The sequence below is a fragment of the Leptidea sinapis genome, chromosome 11, assembly GCF_905404315.1.
Source record: "Leptidea sinapis chromosome 11, ilLepSina1.1, whole genome shotgun sequence".
Taxonomy (NCBI): Eukaryota; Metazoa; Arthropoda; class Insecta; order Lepidoptera; family Pieridae; genus Leptidea; species Leptidea sinapis.
This window is the reverse complement of record NC_066275.1, coordinates 14837563-14849373: the sequence shown is the minus strand read 5'-3', so window position 1 is coordinate 14849373 and position 11811 is coordinate 14837563. Positions and strand designations below refer to the sequence as shown.

General features: G+C 36.9%; 2 protein-coding genes across 2 annotated transcripts; one reads left to right on the top strand and one right to left on the bottom strand.

Annotated features, from left to right (window-relative positions):
- Positions 1-3871: 3871 nt before the first annotated feature.
- Positions 3872-7689, top strand: LOC126966933 (dual specificity mitogen-activated protein kinase kinase 4-like). The gene is made up of 9 exons (XM_050811244.1): positions 3872-4100; positions 4181-4367; positions 4479-4523; positions 4813-4965; positions 5444-5588; positions 6106-6275; positions 6360-6489; positions 6662-6882; positions 7025-7689. Exons 1-9 carry the CDS (start codon positions 4067-4069, stop codon positions 7206-7208), a joined length of 1269 nt encoding a protein of 422 aa, XP_050667201.1. The 5' UTR covers positions 3872-4066; the 3' UTR covers positions 7209-7689.
- A 450-nt stretch (positions 7690-8139) lies between these two features.
- Positions 8140-9108, bottom strand: LOC126966949 (uncharacterized). Its single transcript, XM_050811269.1, has 2 exons — positions 8639-9108; positions 8140-8519 (listed from the first exon to the last, which is right to left on the bottom strand). Exons 1-2 carry the CDS (start codon positions 8877-8879, stop codon positions 8224-8226), a joined length of 537 nt encoding a protein of 178 aa, XP_050667226.1. The 5' UTR covers positions 8880-9108; the 3' UTR covers positions 8140-8223.
- Positions 9109-11811: the final 2703 nt, after the last annotated feature.

The following is an 11811-nucleotide window of genomic DNA, read 5'->3' as shown; positions in this document are numbered from 1 at the left end:
CTCATGTCCTATTCCAGGTCCGGTTCCCGTTTTCACTCCCGTCCCCAACATATTATATGAATCTTATTTCGAGGAAGATTGCTATGGCAAACTACACCTACTATGTATACTTGTAGGTCATCGACGTGAATTTCAGTTTTTCACAAATCCCGCGTAAACCATAGTTTTCCCGGATAAAAAGTATCCTATGTCCTTGTCTAAGCTCTAGTGTATCTCTGTACCAAATTTCATCAAAATCGGTTACTGAACCGATAAAACGGCTCCGGCGTAGAAGCGTAAAAAACAAACTAATATTCACATTTATTATATTAGCAGGGATTGGAACAGCAGGTTATATCCTTAATATCATATTTAAATTGTTAATTTTACAAAGGAACTACAGTCGCGAGCAAAAGTTTGGAATCACTTACTTGAAATTGGTTCCGCGCGATCTATCTTACTAAATAATTTTTTAACTATCACAAAAATTACATCATTTTAAAGGTTCTACTGTCAACTTTAAATTGATATCAAATTCATTCAATTCGAGCCAGTAGTTAAGGAGCTATCCTTGATTAAGTGAAGGAGGTAGGAAAACAAGGAAATATGGGAAAATTATGGATGAATAAAACAACAAAAATTAATAAATAAAGTTTTTATTTAGCCTTAAAATAAAGTGTCAGTACTTTGTGTTCCCTCCCCCCGCCTTAATAACTGCTCGAAGACTCCTCGTCCCCCGCCAGGCACGAAAACAAGCTCGGTTTTACCGTCGAAGGAAATGCTGGCCCACATCATACAAGACCCGTCCCCATAAGCCACTGTTTCAGCGAAACAGCGCTGCGCAAATCACTCCCCAGGCCGCATGTAAACCCCAACCTCTTCGGTCGCTACAATGCAAACACATCCTGCTCTTGTCGGAGAACCGGACTTGCCGCCATTGCTCAACCTCTCAATCATGATGGGTGCGAGCAAATTGAAGGCGTGCTTGTCGTTGAGCTGCTGTGAGTTTCAGGCTTGTGGAAGGCCTTTTTGGAGTCATTCGCTTGCTTGAGTAGTCGACGAACTGTCCACAGCTCGCTGGCTGCTACTCCACGAACATCTCGGAGATCCTGTTGGACGTCGACACCAGTCAAATGCCGATTTCGGAGAGAGGTTCACACGATAAAACGGTCATCCCTCTCCGATATGCATCGGCGCGGCCCAGATCTTGTCTTGGGATAAAGCCATCAGTCTCCTGAAAGCGCTTGTAAACTTTCGAAACACAGAACTGGCTTATGTGGAGCCTACGAGCGACAACCCGCTGGCTGAGCCCTTCTTGCAATAGGGCTACGATTTGTGCTCCTTCTGTAGGTCATTGTCATACAAAGTAAAGGATCAAAAGTAGCGAATCCCCCGTACACATTTGTGTACGGGTCAACGTGTGAAATTTGACTGATAAAGAAAATCCGAATTCCGATAACAGATGCTTTTATAGGGAGTCAATAGGTCGCAACTCGCGACGTATCAAACAATTGAAACTTTGTCTTTTTCGTTATTCACTTAATCCGGGATAGCTTCTTAAATACTGGCTTGATTTTAATGAATTCGTTATCAGTTTAAAGTTAAGAGTTGAACCTTTAAAATGGTGTGATTTTTTATGATAATTAAAAATTTATTTAGTAAGCGAGATCGCGCGGAACCAAATTCAAGTAAGTGATTCTAAACTTTTGCTCGCGACTGTATTTTTATTTCATAAGTACTCTAATTGCTGCCTTATATTTTTCTACGCGTGTTAACTGTTACGGTTAAATATTTTAGCTAAATTATTTTAACAGTACCTACCTACATATAAACAAATCGAAAATAAAAAAACCTGATCTACTCATAAATTGCCTTCATATTGCTATATATGGCTTATTTTTATACCACTCGTCTAGTATTGTGTAGACTTGGTGACGGGCGCAGTGTGATTTTATCGAGTTTGCTTTTTAATGCGGTAGAGAACACACAATGAAGCGATGTCTCTACGCAACGCCAAGTGACCCAGCCGTTCACAGAGCACTGGGTCCCTAACAATTCGAGCTGCTCTGCGTTGCACGCGGTCAAATGGATCGAGCTGATACTGGGGTGCGTCAGACCAGAGATGACAGCAATACTCCATGTGTGGCCGGACCTACGCTTTGTACAGCGCTAGAATGTGGGCCGGCTTGAAGTATTGTCGTGCTTTATGTATGATGCCCAGTTTCTTTGAAGCCAATTTTGCTTTGCTCTGACATCTGACCGCGGAATTGGCAATCGCTTGAGATATCGAGACCCAGAATTCCGATACTAGGCGAGGCTGTAAGGGAAGTGTTGTCGAAGAGCAGTGATATGACAAATGGGTTTTTTTTGTGTTAAACGCGCAAACTTGAGTCTTCTGGGGGTTAAATTGGACAAGTTTTAATTGACCCCATTCCGCGACCTTCTCAAGAGAGGACTCGATAGAAGACACAAGTTTCTCCCGGCACTGGTCGACGTATTCCCGAGAGAGACATGCATGGCCCGTGTATACGGCATCACCAGTGCTGTTCTCTGCATAGCAATGTATGTTGGTGTCCAACATATCATTGATATGCAGAAGAAACAGCGTGGGAGATAGCACACAGCCTTGGGGCATTTCAGCGTTCACGGACTTCGGGTTTGAGCAATATCGGTCGACAACGACCTGTATGCTGCGCCCAGTGAGGAAGCTGGAGGTCCACTTGCATAAGCTCTCGGGAAGCCCAAATGATGGAAGTTTTGCGAGAAGCACCTTGTGCCATAACCGATCATAGGCCTTCGCTATATCCAGGCTAACTGCCAGGCCCTTGCTTTCGATAGCCGCCACCCATCTATGTGTTAGGTATACCAGAAGATCACCTGCCGATCGACCATGGCGAAAGCCGTACTGTCGGTACTGGTGACCCTCTAAGCATACCACGAGCTGGCGGTTAATTATGCTCTCCATGATTTTGGAGAGTTTGGCTCGATTGTGCTGACGTCATAAGACGGCAGCGTGACTCTCCCACTTCTAAAAAGCCTTTAGTCGCCTCTTACGACACCCATGGGCCTGGGACTTCCCTATTCTTTTTTCGCCCCGGGGAAAGCACAGGGCAAATGGTACGTGAGCCTAGTCATTTGGTGAGGTGGACGCTGTTTTCGTCAAGAATCACGATCTCAGCGGTTACAGAAGTCCACAGCGAACACGGAAGACGGTGGCTTGAGCTTCTTATTTTGTTTGCTATGAGACAGCTTTGCCTCTAGAGTACGCGGGACAGCCAAGATATCCACCATGAAGTACATGTCCTGTTTACGGGCGTGCAGGGACAGTTTTTCCAGGATTCTACAGGAATTATCTATGGCATCAGGCATTCTAAATACAGGCTCTTCGACATATAAGATAAAATAAGCTTATTTATTATTTTTGTTTATTTAAGGCCAGTCCTCGAAGTAGCAGGATACAGTAATAATTAAATAAGAAATACACATTAAATTTACGAAAAAAAAAAGAAATGAAAGAAAAAATTCATAGATAAAATAAATAAGTACATTCATAAAAGTAAGGTCGATAATTTTTTAACAAGCCTATTATTGTCTTATGCCTTATCACCAGTTCTGCTAACTGAAGTGTTGACAAAAATTTGATTTTACAAGTGATCTATTAAATGTATTAGGTACCATACACAATATCTTTACTTATTACTAGCTGATACCCACGACTACGTCCGCATACACACATGACTGAGCACGTAGTGCTTAGAAAAATCTTTGCTTTTAAAGACTCTAATAACTTTATATTAAATGAAGATATCGCAATTTTATTGTTGTTATTGGTGTGAGCTGATGGTCTAAACAGTAAAAAATATACTCTATGCTTTTAGACAAATTCTGTAACTAATTTTTGATTATGACTCTGTGGTGAAAATCGAAAGATTTAAGAATTTTGAACCTGCTGTGATAATTCAGAGTAAATAATATTATCCTTGAAGATTGAGTTTTATGAAAAATTAATATAAAGTCAATCAAATGGAGGTTTGTGAGGAGAATATTACAACCAACCTGTAAAACCCGCGATATTATTAATTAAAAAATGTCGAAGAATGGCGAAGTGCCGTCGAGTCAAGGTAAACTGTAAACATATCGTACAAATCAATTATTTTACACAAAACTTTTCAAGATTAAATATGAGCTTGTCAATTTTTAGGTCCAAGTCGACCCTCAGTGCCTAAACCTGACCTAAATTTATTTACTACGGAGAAACGAAAAATATTAAATCTACAACTGGAAGGCGCATCGAGTGATAATGCATTCGTACCATTCCCTTCAAGTACTGCTCAAAGATCAAGAATACCTCCTAGAGCAACAAGAGATGTCCACCCAGAAAACCCAAGGTACATACACATTGAAATCTTTAGCTTTAATAAATTTTTTTCTCATTGTATTGAATGTGAATACATTAAGGTGTCAGTTTTATTGTTACTAATATTTGAAGTATTCTACAGGCCAGTAAAACCACAGGAAGTACTACATAGAAAGGAACCAGCAAAGTAAGTAGTTTATTTGTGAATATACTATATTTAGTGTCATTCCAGTTACATAAGTAATAACAATTAGCTGGCATCTTTCTCATTTTATATCATTAAAGTGTAAAATAACGATAATATCAGTATTAGTTGTTTGATTTGAATTGCTATTGCACTAAGTACAGTATTTTCTTCTTTCTGCTAATTAATATTTAAGATTTCTTGACTGACACTTATACTGAGCATATTTCACTTAAGTTTTTCCTAGAATGTACTTTTCAATGTCCATTTATATCAATTTATAATCTTTTAGGGATAAGTGTAGAATTTACCCTTCTATGCAGTCATCAGGAAAACTTCAACTCTCTGCCACAGAAATTTATGATTTCACTGCAGATGACCTCCAAGATCTTGGCGAAATTGGCAGAGGTGCTTTTGGTGCTGTAAATAAAATGGTCCATAGAATGTATGTATATAGTATATGTTAATGAAATAATTATAATCCTCCTCCACAGTGTGGTTTTCAAGGAAGCTTTCTTCCTCATACTACTAAGCTGTGGAATGAGCTTCCTTGTGCGGTTTTTCCGGGACGATATGACATGGATACCTTCAAAAAAAGTGTGTGCACCTTCCTTAAAGGCCGGCAACACTCTTGTGATTCCTCTGGTGTTGCAAGAGAATGTGGGCAGCGGTGATCACTTAACACCAGGTGACGAGTACCCTTGTTTGTCCTCCTATTCCATGATAATAATAAAATATAAGTAAGAATTCAGGCACCTATTATATAGCTTTTTATGCTTTCCAATATATATGTATATAGTTTTTTTTTTGTAGTAAATTTTAATTTTTATGTCCCTTAATATGGGACCGGAATGATTAGCTTTGATTGTCATATAATAAAGATATGTTTACACATGTTAAAATAGTGCTATTTTACTTTCTAGATCTAGTAAAGTTATGGCTGTAAAGAGGATTCGGTCAACTGTTGATGAAAAAGAACAGAAACAGTTATTAATGGATCTTGAAGTAGTCATGAAGAGTAATGAATGCCCTTGTATTGTACAGTTTTATGGGGCTTTATTTAAAGAGGTAATTGTTTCTCATACAACATAGTACTAATTATTAACAATAATTATTGATATCTTAAATTGTATTTTACACAATTTATTTTAATTATCCCTTTGATTGACATTTAGGGTAGCATTCACTATTTTCAGTAGTGTTGATTAGTTTCTTCCCAATTAACACTAGTTGGAACCTATAACTTATGAGGATCTTTTCTCAATTTCACAATGAAAAATTTAGTTTTGAGTGATTTTACTTGAAGTTTAGTGAAAGGGAGCCGTAATCTTATATTTTTCCAAATACTTTTGAGACATAGAATGATATGCAAAAATATACAAACAGATTTTTTTTAAATCATATTATATTCCTAATTCAAATGAAATCTTGGTGTACATGTGGTATATAAATATTTTACCTTAATTTAATTTTTCAATGAAGATAATATTATGTTTGTCATTTTCATGTATATCAATAGGATTGTTGTTTAGATGTGGTGTGATTTGTATGCTTAATAAGTATATACATATCAAAATATTTCTAGGGTGACTGTTGGATTTGTATGGAATTAATGGATACATCATTAGACAAATTTTATAAATTCATATGTGAAAGAATGCAAACACGAATACCAGAACCTATTCTAGCCAAAATAACACTTGCTACTGTCAAAGCATTAAATTATTTGAAGGAGAAACTTAAAATAATTCACAGGTATGGCATCATTGGTGTATCTTAAATTGCTGCCATTTTCTTAAATTTAAACTAAGTTTCTCTTAAAACTCTTTTTTATTGCAGGGATGTAAAGCCATCTAATATATTATTAGATAGAAGAGGGAACATAAAACTATGTGATTTTGGTATATCTGGTAAATTGGTAGACTCAATAGCTCGCACCCGTGATGCAGGATGTCGACCATATATGGCTGTAAGTTTTTTTAATTTTTATTCTTAAGTTATTTATGTAATTTGATAGGATAGATTCTTGGTATTTATGATAATATTGTAGTTCAGATTTCATTATACATAATTCCTCTATTGCTAAAAATTTAATATTATCACTCATTTAACACACATAACAAAAATTTTTGTTTATGCAGCCTGAAAGAATAGACCCAGGACAAGCAAGAGGCTATGATGTCAGGTCAGATGTCTGGTCATTGGGGATTACTTTAATGGAAGTAGCTACTGGAGCATTTCCATATCCGCGATGGGGATCTGTGTTTGAACAGCTGCAACAAGTAGTACAAGGAGATCCTCCACGCCTCACCAATAAGAATAACTCATTTTCAAATAATTTCGTTCATTTTGTAAATACATGGTAAGTATAAATAGTGCTTAACATTTCTAAATATAAAAACAAATCAATTTTGTCTCTAAAGTTGTATTGCATCACTTTTTTTTGTTTTTACCATAAATAAATATTATTACATAATAATTGAAACTTGAATTATAATTTTTAGCCTTATAAAAGAAGAAACCCAGAGACCTAAGTACAATCGGCTATTAGAACATCCATTCATAAAAGGTATTGAGCAGAATAGATCTGATGTTGCTGCATATGTTTGTGAGGTGCTGGATGCAATGGAGCGCAACGGAGTGAGCCCTTTTACAACTGACCAACCAGCCCAAGCATGGATTGATTGAACAAATTTCAAACTTCTGTCTGTTGCAATAAATACTAAATATATTATGCACTTAACATTTTTAAACTTATAAGCTTGTTGTTCACAGACTGGCTTACCACTGGTCAGTTTATAGAAATGGAGTCAAATTTCACATTTATGTACTGTTCTAACTGTAGAAATATTTAGGAAAGTAGAAATCTCCTTCCTCTTAATTGCAATACAGCACTTACCTATCAAAACTAAAAATATTTATTCTTTAATTTTTTAAGATATTCAATGTAAATAAAGAAAGTGAAATAGCATTTCTTATGACTACAGGATAGTAATAATGTACGATTGAGTGTATGTAAACCATGAAATAGTTATATTGAAGTATGTAATGTTTTGAATAAAAAATTGTAAATAGAAAAAGGTTTTCTGTTATTGTATCAGTGTAACTTTTCCATGATTTTGATTCTATAGGATTGTGGAGAATTTATAATATATTCATATCCAAATGATTTGAGTTTTGTTTAGTGTTAATTCCGCCAATATTTGTCTTTACACAATTCAACACGTGTTTCGCCTCTACACAAAGCATCCTCAGGACACGTTGTGTCGCCAAAATCTGGCATGAGACTGAATCTGAATCAAATGAGCCGAAAGCCGCTCTTTTATACCCTTATCCCATGAAATGACTCGCTGTGATTGGTCAGCTGTTGTGACGTATTACCCCCATAAGAGATACGTAACAATGGTGATGGGACTAATTTTGTTTGTTCATTCAACAATGTAGACATGTTATTTTTGTGTTTTATTATTTCTAATTGCTCTAACACATTCAAGCGAAACACATGTTGAATTGTTTAAAGACAAATATTGGCGGAATTAACACTAGACAAAACTCAAATCATTTGGATAATTTTGGATTTCCACAAAGTAACACCTACTGCAATAAATATACTCATAAATTTTATATAATAAAAAGGCAATAACAATAAAATTTATTACTACATCTTCTGGCTACAGTATAAATATTAGTTCACATATTAATCTTATTCTAAAACTTCTGACATTTTCTTTTGATTTTTAACTATACCGAATCGAACTGGTAATTTATACACTGTACCATCAGTGAGTTTTGGTGTTAAAAACAAAACATCTGTGTTTTTTGGTTTAAGGTCTAATATGGGTATCCATTCTTCTGATCTAATTATTCTATCTATTTTACGTCCATAGAAATCCAATGATGATATTTTTATTGATTTGTTATCTTCACTAATAAATATATGTCCGATTACATTTTTAAATGGCAATGATGCTAATGATAATACAGCACCACCAGTAACACCTGAAATAATATAATAGTTATAAATTTTGTCACACTTGATAACTGTAACACCTAATTAAAATTTTGTATCAATATAGAAAAACCAGTTTTGTTTTACATAAATAACAATTGCATATTACCTATGAGAACAGAAGTAACAAAGCTTGACTCTGCTACTGCATTTAAAGTTTCCATTACCCCACAAGTAGGTATTATTACACATGATCCTACGAAGTGGTATATTTTAAGTCTGTTGATGAGTGCTAAATTTCTAATGTAAGGAAAGGCGAATACATGCTCGAATTTTGGGGTAATAGTCTGACTATTTTGTGCTGTTGAATTATTTCTTATCAAGACACTTATTACTCTAGCTAGATACATTATTATGATTATTGCATTTACTCATAACACTAGCTAAGTAAAGATCAAACGTTAATGTTATGAACAAAATAACTCAATAATTATTATTTATTTCAGTTACTGGACTACTCCGGTTTGTTAAAACTAACTCGAACTTTTTAGAACTTTAGAGTGAAAGAAATATTATAAACGAAGAATAAACATGTATGTAATAGGCGATCATTCATATAACAAAAAATGAACTATGAAGGTTCAAGGTACTGTCAAGTGTCAACTTCGAAACTCAGATGTTTTATTTTCTTTGGAACTGCACATTTTTTTTATGGAATAGGAGGACAAACGAGCGTATGGGTCACCTGCTGTTAAGTGATTACCGCCGAATCACAGGAGCGTTGCTGGCCCTTAAGGAAGGTGTACGCGCTTTTTTTGAAGATACCCATCTCGTATCGTCCCGGAAACACCGCACAAGGAAGTTCATTCCACAGCTTTGTAATACGTGGAAGAAAGCTCCTTGAGAACCGTACTGTGGAGGACCGCCACACATCCAGATGGTGCGAATGATATCCTAACTTGTGGCGAGTCGTGCGAAGGTGGAATTCGGCGGCAGGAAACAGGTTAAACAGCTCTTCGGAACACTCCCCGTGATAAATGCGGTAGAAGACACACAATGAAGCGACATCTCTACGCAACGCCAAGTGATCCAGCTGTTCACAGAGCACTGTCGTGGACCCCCGACAGTTCGAGCTGCTCTACGTTACACATTATGCGCATTCAGCCAAACTCAGATGATCTCATCAAATAATTGTTATCATGATTACCTCCAATATACTAGGTATTACACATGTATTTCACAAGTTTCATACAAATTTCAAATACAAGTTTTATGTAATTTATTCAAAATTAAAAAATATAAAACTTGTAGTAGACAATACTTGTATGATACTTGTTGGACGAAATTGTATGCGAACTTTTAGTTGTCTACATATTTTTGATCTCATGTTTTATCACAGCTGTGTGTTTTATACATGTTGTGGGCTTGAAGCTAAATTTGTAGAATTAAGACACGTCATTCCTGACGTTTGATGAATATAGTTCAATTGACTAGTGGTTTTTATTTTGTTTGAATGACAATGGAAAGTGAAGGAGCTACATCATAAAATATGGCGCAAATGCAAGAACAACACGCAAGTACTGGTCGCGATCTTTTTTGAGAAGATGACACCAGGAAGGGGCCTATCGTGCCATATTGTATGGTTTAAGAATAGAAGACAGAAGTGAATAAAAGATTTTGTAAGAATGACGTCAGTAAATTTGGAGAATTTGCTTCACAAAGTTGCATAACCAAGTCTCGCTTTGCGTTACTCAAACATCTCGATAAGTTGAACAATATCGAGATACCATCACTTCAGCATGCTGAGCAGAGCATTTTTTTATGGGGGACAAACGAGCGTACGGGGCACCTGATGATAAGTGATCACCGCCGCACGCATTCTCTTGCAACACCAGAGGAATCACAGAAGCAATGCCGGCTCTTTTGTTCACTGCTTGTTTGAGATTTCTAGCTTTTGGTTATTCATATTTATCTTTATTATATTTGCATTGGATATCAAAGGCGAAAAGTAGTCAATGCATTACTGATGCTTGCGAAAAGATTATAAAAGTATTGAAATAGTATCTTAATGTAAGCTACTAAAGTTTGTTTCTTTGACCACTCCAATTATCTTCTTTCCATCTTTTAAAAAAATGCGGTTTGTCTGGTAAATGTTTAAAACATTATCCAACAAGCATGGTAGAGTATAACCCGATGAGCCCGCTACAGAAAGCAGAAAAAAATCAGGGTTTAATCCCCCACAAGCGTCCGTACAAAACATGTACACGCATCCTTCGTTCGCTGAAGGCCCTAAAGGGGTACCTTCAAAAAAAGTGCGTACACCTTCCTTAAAGGCCGGCAACGCTCCTGTGATTCCTCAGGTATTGCAAGAGATTGTGGGCGGCGGTGATCACTTAACAACAGGTGACCCGTACGCTCGTTTGTCCTCATATTCCATAAAAAAAAGGTAACAGTAAGGATGAAAAAGGTCCATTTATAGTTCACGTGTCCAGGGAGGTCTCGGACCCATCTGCAGGCACATCCAACCGTGCATTGAAGTTTGGACTGTTCCTACACCAAAATAAATTCACGCACATTGTGAATGGTGTTAAAAGGGTTAGCCGCAATAGAGTAAGTGTCGAATTTTCAAACGGTCAAGCCGCTAATGACTTTCTAAGTAACCAAATTTTGACTTTGACAAAATACAAATAAGTAATTCCAACTTTTTACATTACTCGGATGGGGCTAGTCCGAGGTGTCAATGTAAACTGGACTATGGAGGACTTTGTCGAATCCCTGGAACTGCCGATTGGCTGTGGCAAGGTTTTGAAAGCCCGCCACTTAAACCGCAAGAACATTATTGAAGGTATTTTCGAGTGGGTGCCCACTCAATCGGTTGTTTTGACTTTTAGAAGCCAGATGCTTCCCTCAAAAATTTGCTCATTTTATACGTCCCTCCCCATTGAAACCTATAAATTCCCGACTATTCAGTGCCTGAACTGCTGTCATTTTGGCTACGTTAAAGTACAGTGGAGATCTAAGCCCAGGTCTTACAGATGTGTCCTGACCCACACAGACGAGTCCTGCGATGTGCCAAAAGAAAAAGCTTCCTGCTTGCATTGCTGAGGCAGCCATTTTGCGTCGGATAAGGACTATCCAGAGATTTTACGCCAAGAAAACATAAAGCTTACTATGTCTCAAGATAATATATCGTATTTAGATGCATCGGCCCGTTTGGGAGTTCTTCTCCTCTCCAACATTCTCCCCTCGGCCCGTTAACTCTTCCCAACCTACCAACTCATCTCGTCCCCAGCTCCAACCCTAAAAGATCTTATCAGGAAACAATTATTCGTTCTCCTCGCC

What these genes read in the sequence shown, in the direction of transcription:
- LOC126966933 (XM_050811244.1), top strand. Translation starts at nt 4,067, where the DNA reads ATGTCGAAGAATGGCGAAGTGCCGTCGAGTCAAG. An exon ending in AAACTTAAAATAATTCACAG is followed by an intron (nt 6,276 to 6,359) that starts GTATGGCATCAT and finishes TTTTTATTGCAG; the next exon opens with GGATGTAAAGCCATCTAATA. An exon ending in GTTCATTTTGTAAATACATG is followed by an intron (nt 6,883 to 7,024) that starts GTAAGTATAAAT and finishes TATAATTTTTAG; the next exon opens with CCTTATAAAAGAAGAAACCC.
- LOC126966949 (XM_050811269.1), bottom strand. Translation starts at nt 8,879, where the DNA reads ATGTATCTAGCTAGAGTAATAAGTGTCTTGATAAGAAATAATTCAACA. An exon ending in TGTTACTTCTGTTCTCATAG is followed by an intron (nt 8,520 to 8,638) that starts GTAATATGCAAT and finishes ATATTATTTCAG; the next exon opens with GTGTTACTGGTGGTGCTGTA.